The sequence below is a fragment of the Strix aluco genome, chromosome 5 (genome assembly GCF_031877795.1).
Source record: "Strix aluco isolate bStrAlu1 chromosome 5, bStrAlu1.hap1, whole genome shotgun sequence".
In the NCBI taxonomy this organism is placed as follows: Eukaryota; Metazoa; Chordata; class Aves; order Strigiformes; family Strigidae; genus Strix; species Strix aluco.
In genome coordinates this window covers 49,685,799-49,704,571 of record NC_133935.1, presented here as the reverse complement: position 1 = coordinate 49,704,571, position 18,773 = coordinate 49,685,799, and the positions used below count along the sequence as shown (strand labels likewise).

Here is an 18,773-nt window from a genome sequence, read left to right as displayed (position 1 = left end):
ATAACGAAGAGAAGAGCAGACTACGAGAAATATCAGGGTACCTGGGGAAAATCAGTGGGAGGGTAACATAACAGTAGAGGACTGACGGACAATCCAGTGAGGAGCTCTCCTTAAAGAATAGTGGCTCCAAAAGCAGTGAGGAGGATGGATTTGTGAACAGTGGGAGGGAAAACTTCAATTTTATAGTAAAGGTACGTCTGGATCTGGACCTGGGTCTTGGGCTCCAGTCTTCCAACTTCAGAAAAGACACTGATCCATCACACAGATGTGAAGGAGAGACAAGCAACATACAGCCCAATTACAACAGGCCTCTACCACACAGAACACCAACAGCAGTGACAAGGACAGATACAGGTGAGGGCATACCCTAGTGGGTAACTTCTGATTACCCATTCCCAAGAAAACCAGAACATCCATCAGAATTATCAAGTAATAATGTAAAGACTTTCTTCAGACAATGCAAAATTGTGAATTTCATTTCCATACAATACTACTTAAGACAACAGATTGCAAGATTAAATCAGGCCTGCAGAGATGGCAAGCATACTAACTTTATAATAGTAAGTAATAAAATATCAACAGAAACTTCAAATGTAATACAAATCCTCAAACTTCAGGACAATAATAAATTTCTAACCAATATCACCAAGAGGAAGGTTACCCTACGTTTCACAGCTACAGAGTTTATTGCCTTGAAGCAGGAAATAACAGACATGGTCACAGACAAAGTAGATGAGAAGGACCTCTGCCCCAATGAACATGGAAAACAGAATGTTCCTGTTTGGACATTATTTTCTCACTCCTTTTCTTTCTGTTAAAACAAAAATTTTAAAAAAATGCATTGCAATAGCTGAAATTGCTAAAGGAAACAAACAATGAAATTAAGTAATTCAAAAAAGACTAATAACATGTGAAGACATCAAGGTTAATAAATGTAAATACAAAATATTAGATAAACTAGGGGCTTAATCTGGGTTACTTAGGATACTGGAAAAACTATTTTTGTTGTTTTTCCTTTTAAGAAATACCTCATTTTAATATAACTAAAAATAATAAAATATAAAACCACATTTTGATTACGTTCATTAAACACTTCACTAGAAAATAAATTAAAACATTTACAGAATGACATGAGACATAATTAAAGCAGTTTCAAACAATTTCACCCCATGATTTTTTGCTTATTCCCAAGTTTAAATATCCTAATTTGACTTTTAATGAATAAAAATTAGAAATGGGTTTTCAAAACAAATCATGTTCTGAATCTCAAAATATGCTTACACAGTCTATACTGTATGTAAAGAAGCAGATGAAGGAACCACTAAACCTTTAAGTTGTTCTTTAATCAAAGTGACACTTTGTTACTATTTCCTTGAATAGGCAAATATTAGCTCACATCTTTGAACACCATAGCACAATCCCTATTTACTGTATAACATTTAGCAATTTTTACTTTTTCATTTTTTGTTTAATAAAACATCTTATGAAGAAACATTAATTGATCTGGAGTTCTCACCATTGCTAATTTAGTAAGGCTGCCATGGCAATATATTCTACCTGTTTGCCTCTGTTCTTCACTGAGCCTGTACTTCGCCTTGAAGATCCAAATTCTTCCCATAACTTCCCTAACTCATTGCAACCTTGAAATACCACAGAAAGGATCAATTATATAAAACCCCATTCCAAACGCAGTTTCAGAAACAAGCAGAACACAATGCTGATAGCTGAATGCAGAACGTAATGTAAAAACTATTCGCTTCTCTTTACTCTACCAGATGATGCCCAAAGCTTAAGGAAAGCTGAAGAGGGGTCATGAGGAAAGTGAGCAGTACCTGCTCAGGACAGAAAACAAATGACAAATGCTCTCTGTTACACAGTATTTGGGAACCAGCCGAGGTACTTAAGTCCATCACCATCGAAAAGGCAACCCTAGAAGCTCAGTAAAGCATGAGTCTTCGCAAAAATTCAGCAGTAAAACCTAAAGGTGTCTGAGACCAATCTCCAGTATAGTCCAAATTACTGGGACATCAGGAGGAAAGGTGAAGATTACCAGCTAAATTGGTCTCTTACAGATGAACTTTGAATCACCAAATCATTTAGGCTGGAAAAGACTCTTAAGATCATCAAGTCCAACCATAAATCTCACTGCCAAGTCCAACTTGGTACTATTCTTCTGTACATGCTTATGTACCTTGGCATTCACACCTTAGTATTAGCTGATTTTTATTTTTTTTTTAAACAAGACTACATGTAAATTCTTGGTTTTACATGCAAAGGAAAAAAATTGTCTCCTCTCTTCTGTGCTACTGGGCTCACAGATTATCAGCCCCCAAACTCTGCAATAGCAGATCATAAACTTGCTCCTAGAAGATCAAATAAGCAAAAGTGCTTTTATTCTTGCCTAACCTTTTATGCAGCACCTCAGTTCAAGGAGAAAGATGACATTTTCATTATGAAAATAACGCCTCTCTTCCCTGATTGGACATTTATGTTCAAAAGACATTTCTTGAGGACTTTTTTTCAGGGAAACCTTCAATAAGCACATTGAGATGCACCAGTAGACTAGGAAACTAGCACACATAAATAAATATTCATACAGTTTAATGACTTATACACCAATGTTCCTTACCACTGCAATATTGAAGTCTGTTCAGAGACAAATGCATGAGTATTTTCTGTTAACAGAGATGATTTTTTTTTTTTTTTAACTGACTGGAAAGCTATAGAGCACTAGAAGAGATTTATAAGGAGTATCATATTGCAGAAGAATATTGGGTTTACTCAGCTTTTTTTTTTTATTATTATTCAGCTTACTCCATGTATGGCAACATAGAAATGGAGTTTCTATTTGACATTGGCTTCCTGATTCTAAGGATGAGCAAAAGGACTTGCAATCCTTCCTATGCATTTTATTCACAGAAGTGCAACTTTTTCCACCCAGAAAAAAAGTGTCCCTCTTTCTTTTAGTTGTATTTTCTAACCAAGTATCAAAGAGAAATCTTGTACAATTCCTGCACACAGGAAAGACTACAGACTACAGTGTTCCACCAACTGAAGAACCAGACATGAAAGAGCTCAAACTGCAGAGCAGACATCTACTGTGATCTTGCACCAACCACACCTCTGTCCCAATTTTTTTTTCCCCAAACTAATACCTACCTTGCTCTAAAGAATGCTAAGGTTTATAGACCACTGCTGAAGATGAAATGCTCTAATGAATTCACAGTTCTCTCTTCTGCTGGATAAAGCAGAAAACATTAAGATTTGTCTGGGAGCATTTTATGACTTTCTTTGGAAATCTTATTATTTCTATTATTAATTAGATTTCAGTAACACATGCCAGGTGGCAAAGCATTTTCAGAATACAGACAATACATTAAAAATTCACAAAAAAAAAAAAAGAGACTGGATTACAAAAACAAAGTAGTAAGGATTATCTAGAAGTGTATGTATTTTAAACTGCCTGGGAATTAAGGTACAAAGCAGAAAAACAGCATTGCTGCTATTTTTCCTCCAAACACCTTGTAATGCCTATTCACAGTAACAGTCCCGCAGTGTTTAAACCCCTCTTTCTCAACAAGTGATCCTCTCATTTCATCCAACACAGTACTCCAGTTTCCAAAAGAACGACGCCAAAATTGCAGCTGTGCCAAATGACAACAGCATAGATAAATGACTGAAATTCTTTCAACAAATTCAACAGAAAATTCTCATTGATTTCAACCAAGATGCTATCTTATTTTGTAGTGATGACTTCTGCTTCTACAGTTATTGTTTTTAAATATGCAATGGGAAAAAGCTTGTGTTTTTTAGGGCCTACATAAAAAACAAATTTGGAAAAAAATATCTCTGACAAAGATTTTTTTCCTCCTGTTATGATACGTAACAGCATTTTTGTGATAATGAATTAAGCAACTCTGAAAACACACTGGGATCTCTGACCTGTTCGGGTAAACAGTATGTGTCACTTTTGGTGACAAAACTGTTGGCTCCCAAGTATATATTTTTTGCACATTCATTCACGATGCAACATTTTTCAATAGTTGGAAATTAAAAGATGTCTTCCCACAAGAAAAAAAAAAAGAACATAAAGCATCTGGAAGTTAAACACATTTAACTTCTCTTCCAACAAAGAATATGAAGAATAAGCAAAGGAATACCACCAAAGAAAAATATATTTTACAAGTTCTCTGGAAAAAAAGGCTTTTTATAAGAAGGAGAAAATTTAGGATATTTTAAATCCATTTTACTGGTCTTCTCTCTCTCCCACAAAACAGATATTAGAACATATCACAAGAATGATCTTTAATTAAAGAAAATAAACAGTTTCCTTTTTAGAATTACCCTTTGATCCACTTAAGCATATAAATTTAAGGACATTGACTTCAAAGGGATTATTCACTCTCAAGCATCTGTACACTTAAGATCAGCATCAAATGAAATGGGACCATGTGCACTATCCATTCACACAGTTAGAGCCTAACAGTTTACTGAGTGTCATGATTTGATCCAGAAAAACGTGTATATTTTTAAATACTTTGATGGATTAGGGACTCCATACAGGACAGTTTGCTGGTTCAAGTCCTTCGCATGCAAATTCTGCTGATAATCAGGTCTCTGACATATTATCAATTCATTACAAGTCTTTGGTTTTCTTTTAATCCTTAGTGTGCTATCAACTGAGGTAAAATGATTAATATTTGACTATCAAATAGAATCCACATGCAAATAAGATAATTTATGTGTTTGAACTTGAACACCCAGATTCATTACAATAGGGGTAAAAAAAATCTGTTTAAAGAATACTGTCACAAACCATGACTTAGAACAGTTTCAGGAACAGACCTTCACTTGTGCTCATCATGTATTTTATTTTACTGATACAGCACACCACAAAAATACAATTTTAACTATCTTCAAAATGCTTACCTTTAACCTTCTAAACCCTTAAATGTGTGTACAACCCTGAGCATTCTAATTATGTAGGAATAATCTACAATTTAGTATAAACTCCTCAGAAAATTACAACACATTCACATAACTGCATAAAATCCAGAATTTGCCAGTTAGGACACTTAGAAGTTCCACATAAACATACTGAATTTTCATTTTAATAATTGAAAACAAAACTGTACAAATTACAAAAAGACACTATGTAATTATTACAGGCAGTTAGCACTAAGGAAATAACAAGCAACACATGAAACAATCAATTAAAGGCTACTTTTCAATACTTTTCTTCAGAGTATCAGCCCAAACACCAATGAGTTTTCCACTTCCAATGAACAAGCTTATCATGTTATTTTTTTCTTTTTATGCTGACTTCATTCTTTGCAGTTAAAGGAATAAATTAAATATGCCTAGTTACCAAAAAAGGGTCAGAAAAAAATACTGTCAACCCTGGTAAGATCAGAAAAAAGCAAGGAGTGATGGAAGAGGAAAAAAATGTCAAAGCTAGCTTGATGTATACTATATAAGCTGGGACAGAAAAGTATTAAGCCAAGTTTTTCAGATAGCCTGGAACTCCATAACTCAACTACAAGGATGTTTCCTATATTTAAGCCACCTACTCAAGAAGGTCACCATAAAATTCTCAGAGGTTGTGTTTTTTAAAATTACTTCAATTACTTTAAAAAAAAAAAAACATATGTATAGGAATATAGCTTCAGGCACTACTTACCTACTACCCTGATATTTGACAGAAACAGAAAACAGAATATAGAGCCAGGAGCTGAACCGTCTTGTTCTTTGGTTTGAAAAATTTATATTTAATGACAGAGGGCAAGTCATCTGAAAATTAAGGCTCTTTTCATATTAAAGTGTTCTGAAAAGCAAGAGTCAGTTCACACTAAATATTTAAACAAATAGCAGTAAGCACATCTAAAATGTGTCTAAGCAGAATGATGAATGAATACAATATATAGTATTTCTGATTAAAAAAACCCACACACATAGCCATGCATGCCTGAATCTGTGGACACATAAAAGCAACACCTTAGGCAGATAGGAAATTTGAAAAACTTTAGGGTTAGTACCTTCAAGACAGATACAGGAAATAAGAGAGACCATAAGAAAAGCCTGAGCTAGTGCATCATTTTTGCCAGCGCTAGTAACGACAGGAAAGCTTGGAAATACTAAAGCCTTATAATATTCAAATCAAGACAACATTAAACTTAAGTTACAAGATGCGTTTGTTCAATAAGCAAATATGAAAACACAAAAACACCAGCTGTGTTTTAGCACTTTGTGCTTGAGGTGTGAGGGGGGTGCTTGGGGTTTTTTTTTTTGCTACTAATAATGTTCCTGAATTAAGTAAGTTATTGACTCACAAGCTACAAGTATAAAGCTACTGAATTACCCTTACACATCACCCATTTCATTCTTTCTCTCCCCTCTTCATACAGCCACCCACACCCCAGCTGAAAGCATTTAATCAACTGCTTCACTTTTGACATGCAAATCCTGCAAGTTTATCTGGCTCCTGCACATTTTGCAAACAGTCCTAGTAAGAGGTGAAGTTAAAAGCACTACAAATTATAATTTCAAAATACATTTCTGTAAGAGAGGAGACATTTCCTCCATCCTGCCAAATCATGATGTACATAGAACCTTTTACAACACGGTTGACTTAAAGCCTACATCTTATATACTGTTTGTTTGGTTTGGGAAAGGTTAGTATTACAAAAAAAAGTCAAGTAATTTACAGGTATATTCCTCAAAAAATTTAAAGTTTTATCAAATAAATCAGGTATTTTGAAAAGGCTTAGGCTCAAATCTTCTCACCACATTCAAAAACATTGTGATATTTACAAAATCACCAGAAAATTTAAAAATATGAAAGAATAAAACTGGCAGGTACATGTGAAGGTGGCAACATATTTTTGAGCAATAGTTCTCTCTGACTTTCCAGAAAAGACCTTGGACTAAGAAACTGCCTCTAACAGCTACCAGGGCTCAGTAAATTTGCTGGCACAAGTGAATTAAGCTCCAGAATCCAGCAGAGTTGCATCCATTTACCAGGCAGTGAATTTCACTCCGCAGAGTATTGTCTGTGTGACTACCACTCTCCTTTCTGCCCGGCTGTTGTGTAAATAATCCATTCCTAACACAAAAAACAACCCAGATACTTCACTGAACATACCACTGAAATTCATTTTTTGTGGGAGTAGTAAAATGGTGTGTTCATTCCACAACAGCCTCACATCAGACTTAGGTCCCAACCCTGTCATAAGGAGTGTGGGTAAAAGTGAGGACAAAATCCTGCCAGTTACCAATGCTTTAAAGAGATTCTGAGAATGCAGATTATAGCAGTGAGCTTGATGCAACTCACTTGTTGAAACTATACTGGCTTCACTCAGATGCCAAAAAAAACTTCTCAGGTGAGAGGCGAGACCTGTGAGCACCAGCTCATTGCTGATCTTTAGTGAGAGGAGTTGGCAACAATGATGAAAGACAGAAGCAGCAGGGGAAGCTCCTCTTTGCAATCACAGCACAAAGGACACAGCATCTGGTCCACAGACATGATAATCCAAACAGAAAAGACTAATATAATCCAAATAGTCCACAGGTGTGTTACTCGTATTTTAATAACAACTTTCAGTTAAGGCCTCCCATCAGCAAACACCATTGCTCTGAACCACCACCCCAAGGACTCAATGCACCTTCTTTCTTCTGCCTATGAAGAACACATTTATGCCACAGACCACTATTAAAGGATCTGGCCAATGTTAGTGTGGTGGTTTAGTCCCTGCCGGGGTCTGAGACCACGCGGCCGCTGCCCCTCCCCCACAAAGGGAGTGAAATACAAACCCCAGGGCTGAGATAAGGAGAGGTTTAATACAACAGTGCAACAGCGACAAAAACAAACAACAATAACAATAATAATAACAGTAATAACAATGAACAGAGCAAGATATGTACCGATACAGCAGTGAGAGCAGAGAGATGGCATAACACACGTGTTCACCGACTCTCCCACGCTTGGGCGCCAGGAGGTGACGTCAGCATGGTATTGAATAACCCGGCTAGAGCTTCCCCCCCACTGCTGGGGAAACTTAACCCTATCCTAGCTAAACCAGGACAGTTAGCTATTACTATACCATCCCACCCCCCAAAAAAAAGTACCAGTTATTGTTCTTCATTTGTTTGCCTGAAAAAATTGTTCTCATGAATACTGTCCCACTGTAGAAGAAGCTAAACCGACAAACAAGCATTGGACTGTGGAATACCTGGTCTCCATTGCAGGCAACTGTAGAAAAGCTGGCATCACTTCTGTATCTTGCTAACTGATATCCATAGAAACAAAAAGCTTGAAACATGAGGAATCGTCTCAGATCTAGCTCAGTTAAACACATGCTCCAGTCACCGATATGTTCTTCACATTTTGTTTGTTAAATCTAAATGTGTTGGTTATAATTCCCTTTACATTGTGGGATAGAGAGACAGCGTCTCACTGTACATTCACCTACTGTGAAACTGCTTCAGAAAGAACAGTGTGTCTCACTAAACAACAAAAAGCATTTTATGTAGTGCCTGCCCTCTTAGGAAAGACAATTACTGGGAGGACATGTGCTGGCAATACTTTACAACGTTCAAAATACTGTCTGCTAATAAGGAAACATTTGTATTCAGTTACAAAATATTCAATTAGCACCCCAAAAAATTGTGGTATTAAAAATTCAGTCTTATCCCACTGGTAAAAAAAAAAAAAAGAGTAAGTTTAATTGACAGCTGTTTTTAAACTGTCATCATTATATTTTTATCTTTAACTATATTTCAGGGAATAAAGAAATGATATTATTTTGATTTTTAAAAAGTTAAACAGTGAGACAACTGTGGAACTCCCTAAATGTCTGTGGGATGCCAGTATGTAAAGTGGATGGTCAAACTATTAAAATACTCTCTGCAGCTTTCCCTGCACAGTAGCAGAATCTTCTCTGTGGCGATTTTCATTGGTAACAAGAAAATAAATAAGGCACAAAAAAGATCAAGATTGTGTCATTCATGCCTGTCTTTCTCAATTCCTGTGGTACTTTCCAAAGAGAGAAGGCAACAAAATTCCATGTGAAATACGTATCACTATCAAAATTGTCAGCCCCTGCTTAACTGTTTTTTCCTTCGCATGTTCTCTTTAAAATATTTCAACAGTAAGCAAAGAACATTGCTTCTAACTTGCGATGCAGAATCAGTGAAAAGCAAAATTAACACCAATAATGACTTTAAAAAACCATTAGATCATCAGCCTCATTCAGAACCATAAAATTTGGCCACCCTGTACCACAGGACACTCCAGAATGGTTTGCAGCGCCCAGCCACCCTGCACAGCCGGTGCCAGCAGGAAGAGGAAGGGAAAAAGAATCAGTAGGGCGATACAGGAATCAAGATTACTTGTATCCAACATAAATGTTACTGTTTCACCCTGAATTTTACAGGGTGGCAGGCTCATCTTGCCAGCCTGAAACACTGAGCAGGTGATTGCCCTGTCCCCACCCACACAGATGCTGACACATCTCATCAATTTGTGATGCATCAGTCAGGACAGACAGTACTCCAACATTTCAACATGCATAAATTCAAGTGGCTTTGGAAAAACATTCAAACAACACAGAATTTCAGGGCCACAGTCATAAGACCCTTACAGACAATGCTGACTTGGTGCATCCTTTTTCATAAGCACCACCATGATCAAACTGGGCTCAGGCATGAGCAATATGGAGGTGTACCATCAAGCCTTGCCTACTGCAGCCACTTGAGTGCAATGTGGTCTTAACAGCTCTTCATGGAGAACCTGGAGCAGTGGCAGCTCAGGTAATTTTGAACCACACAAAAAACAACCCATAGTAGGGATACAGGTATGTGTTGAGATTCAAGAAAAGGTGTCTCTAAGTTACTGAAGGATCTAACAATGAAGTATCTATGTTTTGGATTATCTCTATCTCTAATGTTTCAGTGCACAGGAAACTCTGACCAAGAACTTGTGTTTAGAGCTTATACCCTTCACAGCTCCCAGATACCCACAAAAGCAACTGTGCCTGTCAGTGGCAAATATTGTTAGTGCTTCAAATTGTACGTGTTGCTGTTCTTTGAGTGAAGCTAGAACGTTTGCTGCCTTATCAATAAGTCATCACTAATTGCTGGCAAATCTAACTCCATTTTTGACGAACATTAGCAAAACCTGTTTTGCCTCTGCAAAAAAATAGAAGTTGTGTGTTTGTGCCTAGTATCTCACATTTTCTTTCTATATGGGAAAAAAACCTTGGTTATGACCCAGACACAGTAGGTGATCATCTCCCAATCAGTAAAGACTGTGTCTCCATGAAGATTCTGTGACATTTATCAAATTCCTTTAATACTGCAGGTCATAAAATGCTGTTAACTTGGCTGTGCAGATCACAAGAGATGTAGATCCTTTTTGCTTATTCTCACTTCCTTTCATGTTAAAAGGGCATTAGGGAGCAATTGTTGCTTCCTTTCCATCCCTGTGTTAGAGCCCTCCAGTCCCAGCTGCTTTTAAGAATGAAAAAAACTGACACAGCTCCCATGTCCTTGCTGATGAAAATTAGCTCTAGAGTGTCATCTTATCCCACCTGGCAAATGGAGAAAGACCAACTGTCCAAGACGTAGTTCGGTCAGACTGACGTGAAAAGAGGCAGAAGCCATGACAAGGACAAAATACATACCATTTGTAAGCAGTGTTTTGTTATTAATGTATCTTTTATTATTAGTGCTTTCCAATATGAGATTTAGTTATAGTTTCAGATGCTACTGGAGGACCAGAAGGCAGCTAGCTAAACCAGCTTCTTATGTTACATCAGCAGCTAAGATAAGGTAACATTTCCTTCTGGTTTTGTCCTTACCACTGTTATTCATGACTTCTTCACCTTAAGCATATGCAATTGCAGTGAGTTTTGCACTGCATAACTGACCAAATGTCCCAATTGTTAACTCACTAGATATCTGTCTGAACTCCACACTAAGTCTAGGCAATGCCTTCACTGGGGTAGAGATGATCTTCCAAGCACCTCTCCAAATGATCGCCCCCAACACCCAGTCCTGATTCTTAGCACTGTCACTGTAAGCACATCCTCCCCTCACAAAAGGTTTTTTGCCATCTGGTTAACACTTAAACTTTTCAAAAGTCATATGACACAAGTAAGAAAACAGATAAAGGAAGACAGAAAGCCTTTGCACAACGTTTCCAATCCCAATCTTCCCTGACATCCCAAAGTTTACTAATCGGTCAGCTAAATGCAAGCGCTACGTCTCCAGTTTTTTCTTTCTTCAGTTTCTGAGGTCCCACTTAAGCTCAAGGAAGGGATTTCTCTTGCCTTATTAGGCCAGATCTTAAAGACAATCAACAGTTATACTAAGCTTTTTTGTGTTGAAAATACAAGCTAAATTTTTAGCATGCACCTGGAAAACGTATGAAGTATATCCTCTGTTAAAGTGGCCTCGTCTGATCAGATGTAAATTTCTGAGTCACAATAACAGAGTGAAGTTCAATAACAGGCCTGTATCTCTTCCTTACCCGAGAAATTAATTCTCTTTCAGCTCGAGATGAGCAGACAAGCTCACACAGCAGTAACCTCAGGGATAGATGCTTGTTGTCAGAACATCTTCCATAAGAACACGCTAGTTCAGTATTTGAGGCAGGATTCACAAAATACTTCTGTGGTTTTTTTATCCTTGAGTCCTGGGTTTTAAAACGTTTCCTAATGTCTCCTTTAAAATGCTTCCTAAAGTTCACCTAATTTCCCTGATTGTGAAGCCCTGTGAAGACGGATGGAAGACCAGAAAATAAAAATACAGTCTTTCCTTCTTCCATGATATAACTGGACTACCTTGTTAAGCACAGAGGCAGAACAACTGTGGAAGGCATAATACCTTTTTTAAAAAAAAAAAAAAAAAAAAATCAAGACCCATACTTAGACACATACTTAAAATTAACAACCATGTATATTAAGGGATCACAAGCAGTCCCACAGTGAACATACAGATACACAAATACTATTTTCTGTACTCCTGTCAAGCTTGATCAGCTATAAAGTTGAAACAGGAATTCCATAAAATGCCTTCATTTAACTTGATTGGAAGGGGTATTGAACAAAATTAATTCCAGGAACATTTTTCTTCTCAAAGTATTTGCTCAGATGTCAACTCAAAAAGTGTTTTAGGTGGTTTATAACAAGATTTGATTTAGCATCTTAGGCAGAAAATTGGGGAGGGGGGAAGTGTGCCCTGAATTTTAATGACACTGTCTTATACTGGTAAGTCTTCACGTGTCATTTTTGAAATGACAAGGTTTACTGCATCAGGCATACATTACAGTTCTTTTACTCAACACAGAGCACAATTCCTGTCCTCTAAAGGAGAGGACTCCTTGTGATAATTGTGGCAGTGGAAGCCAGAAGCAGCACAGCCACTGCAGAGTACTGCTCAATTACAGAGCAGGCAGTAGAAACCCAGTAACTGTGCTGCAGTATGCACAAAAAAGCAGCTACCCACTTCATATTTTAAATACAGTTTTAGCCTCTAAAAAATAGCACAATATGATTTTTAAGTTGACGTAAGTATTCCACATAATTTCCGCAGTAAAGACATCTAAAAATACTTGTTGAAATACCCCTGATCGCCAGCCCTTGGAAGAGAGTCTTCTCCACAACAAAGCACTCTCACAAATGCTAAACCCTACATGCACACGCGTGCTCTGATGCCTGACCCAGGTTATTCTCCTTCACTCAGGGTATCAGTTAATGCCAAGGTGAACCAACAGCATTGACCATGTCTCTGATACTTCATTTCAGTAAGACCAGCCAATTTCCATTAGCAAAATTCTGTTTTTGCCAAGTTTTTGGATAACCTCCATTTCAGCACGTCACTTGTAGAACAACAAAGACAGGCTGAGCTACGGACTTTTTGAAGTAAGCATTCAACACGGAAGGGGACTCTGAAGCAAGGAAGGAGCAAACAAGGATACCGATACACTAACCCTGCTTGGAGCAAACCCAGTGCGTCTGCATAAGGACAGGACTGCAATATCCTGACAGCTCCTCACATCAAAACAATGAAACTCCATACAGATAGTTGGGGCTGGTTTTTGTGTTTTGGTTTTTTGGCTGTGGTGTTTTGGGGGTTTTTTTGGGTTTGGTTTTGGTGTTTTGGGGGTTTTTTTGGGTTTGGTTTTGGTGTTTTGGGGTTTTTTTGGGGTTTGGTTTTGCTGTTTTGGGGGTTTTTTTGGGTTTGGTTTTGGTGTTTTGGGGGTTTTTTTGGGTTTGGTTTGGGTTGTTTGGGGTTTTTTTTTGGTTTGGTTTGGGTTGTTTGGGGTTTTTTTTTGGTTTGGTTTGGGTTGTTTGGGGGTTTTTTTTTGTTTGGTTTGGGTTGTTTGGGGTTTTTTTTTGGTTTGGTTTTGGTTGTTTGGGGTTTTTTTTGGTTTGGTTTTGGTTGTTTGGGTTGTTTGGGGTTTTTTTTTGGTTTGGTTTTGGTTTTTTGGGTTGTTTGGGGTTTTTTTTTGGTTTGGTTTTGTTTTTTTGGGTTGTTTGGGGGGTTTTTTTGTTTGGTTTTGGTTTTTTGGGTTGTTTGGGGGGTTTTTTTGTTTGGTTTTGGTTTTTTGGGTTGTTTGGGGGTTTTTTTTGGTTTGGTTTTGGTTTTTTGGGTTGTTTGGGGGTTTTTTTTGTTTGGTTTTGTTTTTTTGGGTTGTTTGGGGGTTTTTTTTGGTTTGGTTTTGGTTTTTTGGGTTGTTTGGGGGGTTTTTTTGGTTTGGTTTTGGTTTTTTGGGTTGTTTGGGGTTTTTGGTTTGGTTTTGGTTTTTTGGGTTTTTGGGGTTTTTGGTTTGGTTTTGGTTTTTTGGGGTTTTTTTTTGGTTTGGTTTTGGTTTTTTGGGTTTTTTGGGTTTTTGGTTTGGTTTTGGGTTTTTGGGTTTTTTGGTTTGGTTTTGGTTTTTTGGGTTTTTTGGTTTTTTGGTTTGGTTTGGGTTTTTTGGGTTTTTTGTTTTTTTCATTTGGTTTTGTTTTTTGGGGTTTTTTGTTTGGTTTTTTGGTTTGGTTTTGGTTTTTGGGTTTTTTTTTGTTTGTTTTTTTGAGTTGAGCCCTCACACCAGAAACATGCTCCTGCAGCAGCCCTGCCATCCAGCTCCTGCTGTACTAGATGAACTGAGCATCAGGGGAGATACATCTGCCTTGAAGTGCTCCCCAAAGCAATGCTGAATTGGTTTGGACAGAGACAAAAGTATCAGTACCCAGTGAACCTTTTACGCCATAGTGCCTCGGGGATACAGTGAGATTTCCATGCAGCCCCTACATCCTCTCTAACAAATCCACCCACCTCTCAAGGCTCACATCTTAGCACCCACCACTTCCCTCCTTTCCACAGCTGAGTACACAGGGGCCTGATCAGCTCTATACAGGTGCAGGCGTAGAATGCAGAGCTCCCGAGGAGAGACTAAAAGGAAGCCTGTGAGGTTTGAGGGGGAAAAGCCTGGGAAAGATGGTCTGTACAAACTATTTGTGGCTCACCATAGGAGAATCTTTGCCTTCCCAGTTTTCCCAGCATCTCCAGCAACAACTTATTTTCCAGTTCAAACCTGCTGCTACAACTAGGCTTGAAATTAAAGCTGCACATAACTGTTTATTGTGACAGAGAAGCAGGGTATAGACTGTGGATACAATAAAGCTGAGACTGAAGGGGAAATTCAGCAGGAGACACATGGACAAACCAGGATTATTTAGCTCTTCACTTGTTTTCTGAGGTTTTATTTGGTTTGTGGTTGTTTCTTCTGGGGTTTTTTGGTTGGGTGTAGGTTGTGAGGTTTTTTTTTTTCATTTTTGTAGTCTGCTTTGGGAGTATCCACCACCAAGAAACTTCAGTACCAAATTAACTGAGCACTTTTGTGTTGTTATACATCAAAATCACTACCAGTCAGTCCTGCTGGTGTACATGGGGTTGAATAAAGACTAGCTCCTCTCACTAGAAGAAAACACTAGTTGAAGCAATCAGATTACAGGTATATAAAATCAAAGAAGATACACACACATTAAGTGTTGCTCATTCTTATATTCTATATGATTATCTAACATACATATGCATTTGGGATGGATGGATAAATGGATATTTTATATCCTATATATGAGTGTGCTTGTATAGGTGACATAAATACATTTTATGTTACTAGATATTTCACATCCAATATTACTCCATCTCTAAATCATAGAAAATTACCAGCTACAATATTAGTTAAAATAACAGCACCAAAGTCTTCTAATAGCACAATGTACATAAAATGTTCTGCAGAGTAACTGAATGGAAATATTTCCTAGAAACAGCAGAGGGGGATGTTAGCACAACTGGCTTTGAACCAGAATTTAACTGTATCTGTAATTGCCTTTTAACTCAATGCCATACTAAACTCCTACATTAGCTAAAGATGCACCTTCATTTCATTACTGCACTGGCCATTTTTCTGGCTAGTTTGAAAGCTTTATTTCATGTATTCTTCATACTCAAGGACTTAAATTCAACACTGATTAACTATTTTGACCATTTAATATTTTTCCCAAGCCTAAAGTAGAAAAGTTCCAGGAACTAGAATCCTGCTAAATTACTAGCTAAACTTCAGCAATATACAATGCAACATACCTCAGAAGGTAATATTTTACTTCAGGCACAGAAGAGCTTTTTCATTTACACAGTGGAAATACAATAAAGAAAAGCATCAGTGATAAGACTGTTAACATATAAATCTATCCAACTTCATTATGAAGATGAAAGAGATTAAATAGAAAATACGGATAAACAAGAACCGTTAACAAATTGGTACTCTAACTGGCATTAAATCCATCAGAGCAAAACCAGTGCCATTGTTTACTTCGAATAGAGACAAGTCTGCATGCTACAGCTCATGACACAATCTTTATGTACAATGAAATGAGAAAATCTTTCCAGTTTCTGACACAGCCAGATTAGACCCTTTCTAAAGTTTCCTCATCTGTAAAAGCATCTGATATATTTTGACAACTGTTGTCCATCCTATTTCTGCCATTCCTCAGCTACACAGACCCCTAACAAAGAAATATGACCACAGATTGTAGTAATGATGGTATTTACTAAGAGGAAAGACTAAAAATCTAACTTTTCACAGCTGAAATACCTGCTCCCATTTCAGCCACTATTTTTATGATGTCATATGTTTGCGATGAACTTCCCATTAGGGATTGGATTTACTAGTCAGAAGCATGGCAGCAGTTCTGCAACAGACCTCCACCTCCAACACAAGAGTACTATACTTCTTCCACACAGCAAACAAAACCGCCTTTTTAATGCTCCGTGAATTTCTGTCCCCAGCAGTACAGCGATCTATCCAATACAGCGGCGACCAAAACCAAACCTCCTACTTCAGGACTCCATACGCTACCACGGAATTAACGACCTGTAAATCAGAGATAGAAGACGACGGGCATACCTCAAAGTTCCCAAGTGTAAATGCTGGACTAACCTTTTTCCCTTTGACTCACAGACTGAGGGTAGAGCGGTGACATGACAACCTCCCATGACGGAAGCCCTCTTTGAGGAAATGTCAAAGTTACCATTTTATTAGAATAAACAGACTGTTGGTTTTGAAAAGTGACCAGAAACTACTCGCCTTCCGCCAGGACCGACCCCTACGCCGCGGTTTAGGGACCCGAGGCCACCCCGAGGCCGACGACGGGACTGGCGGGGCAGCTCCCGCGGGCGCTGCTCGGCGCCAAGGCGGGATCGCTGCCGGTTCGCAGCGGCCGTTCGCGGCTGCAACGCGCCGGCGCCCCCCGCCGAGGAACGGGACAGGTCCGGCCTCGCCCCCCCGGCGCCACGAGTGGCGGCCCGGGGACTGACCCCCACGCAGGGAAGTTTCGCGAAGTCACTTCGGAGCCCCCCCCCGCCCCCGCCTCCACCCCGGCTCACGCCCCCCTGGCTTTAGGAGTGCGGCCCGGGGGAGCGCGGGCGGCGGCACCGCGGAGAAAAGTTAGTTGCTACCGGCGGGGAGGCGGCGGGGCCCGGCCCGGTGTGTGTCCCCCCCAGCTCCCCCGGTCTGGCCGCCGGGTGCCGGCCTCCTGCCGCCGCCGCCCCGCACGCCCCCTGCTCCTGTCGCCGCGGTGGAGCAAGATGGAAGGCGCGGGGCCGCCCGCCCGTCCCCTCGCCGGGCGGCTGCCGCCGTGCCCCGGAGATGACGGGGGGGGGAACGGGACCCGTCGGCGCGGCAGCCCCCCACCCGCCTCCCCTCGCGGCGGCTGCCGCCCGCGACGCTCCGCGCTCACCTCGCTCCGGCTCGGCTTGCAGGCAGATGGGGATGTTCTTCTTCCAGCCCGGCATGGCTCCGCGCTCCCCGCTCAGCGCTGCTGCGGCGGCGGCGGCAGGGGGGGGCGGCTCATGGCAGGGCAGGGCAGGGCACAGCAGGGCGAGGCGGCGGCGGCGACCCGCGCTCGGGGGGAAGTCGGCGGCTCCGGCGGGCAGCGGCGGAGGGGCGGCGGCCGCGCGGTGGGAGGGAGGAGGGAGGAGGGAGGAAGGACTGGGGGAGGGGAGGCGGCGCAGCTCCGCCAGCTTGGGGGACGGGAGGGAGGGAGGGAGGGCGCGGGGCGGGGTCGCCCGGTTCAGCCAGGGACAGGAGGGGGGTGGGCGGGGGGATTGCGGGAGGGGGCGGTGCGGAGGGGCGCCCGGCCCCGGCCCTCCCCGCCGCCGGCAGGTGGGACCGCCCGAGCCGCCGGCCGCACAATGCAGGGCCCGCGGGCGAACCCCGCCCGGGCACAGCGGGGCGGGGCGGCCGCCGGTCGGCCGCCAGGTGTGGGCCGGGGCGCGGGCGCGGTGTCGCCGCACCGGGCGCAGGCCGCGGGGAGCCGCTGCGCGCCCCGCCGTGCCCACGCCGCGGGCGGAGAGGGAGCGGCTGTGACACGCGTGTTAACGGCCGCGGGGACGGCAGCGCCCCGGGGTCGCCGTCTCCTCGCTGGTGCAGGGGTCTGGGGTTTGGCCCCTCCGCGCGCCCGAAACGCGGGGAGCGGCGTTTGCTGCCGCGGGCGACCATCCCGCCCTGCCCGTCGCCCCGGCCGGAGGCTCCTGCCTCAGGGATGCGGCGTTAAAATGGGCTCGTCCCCTTCCCTTCGCGAGTCCCGAGTGGCGAGTTTGCGTGCACCCACATGCGCGAAGACTAGGAAATAAAGAGTTAAACCCACGGGCAGGCTCCCAAGGAGCGGCACTGGCAGCCCCTTGATCAAATAAACCAGAATTTGCCCCATAGCGCCCAGGACCCGGTTGTGGCAGGTGGGATGTCTGGCATTATTACAGCCAATTCCTCGCAACCTTTTGACCAAAAGACATCGAATCTCACCACTAAAATTACGGCTGACACAGGCACGTCCTAATAGGAGACTGTGGCGACTAAATATTTTATTTATTGCAGAAAAAAACGCACCACGCTATAAAAATTCAAAGTAGCACATTTGAATGTTATTTTAAAATAATGATAGTAATATAAGCAAGGTTGGTTTTTTTCTCCCAAGGCACTTCTGGGGGTGGACTGCTATATGAGTTTCATCCTGCCTAGCAGCTATGTTGTGATTATTTTTGTATTGTCTGTCATTTCCTCATATTTATAGAAGTTGTGTAATTTTACATGGTCAAACAACTACATGTGAATCCTTCTGTTCAGATGAAGATTTGAAGGGTTTCCTGGATTTAATTTCTGCTGTAAACATAATGACAGTTTCCTGACACAGTATTTTTCTGCGTTGAGTTTGTGCCAGTGTGTCAAG

At 41.1% G+C, this 18,773-nt stretch overlaps 1 protein-coding gene across 1 annotated transcript in view; it reads right to left on the bottom strand.

Moving 5' to 3' along the window:
• GRIP1 (glutamate receptor interacting protein 1) overlaps positions 1 to 17,494 on the bottom strand; it is a 342,061-nt gene extending 324,567 nt beyond the window's left edge. Inside the window, exon 1 of the mRNA XM_074827290.1 lies at positions 17,286 to 17,494. Coding sequence (XP_074683391.1) covers positions 17,286 to 17,340 — 55 coding nt within the window. The 5' untranslated portion in view covers positions 17,341 to 17,494. The remainder of the gene's footprint in view (positions 1 to 17,285) is intronic.
• Positions 17,495 to 18,773: the final 1,279 nt, after the last annotated feature.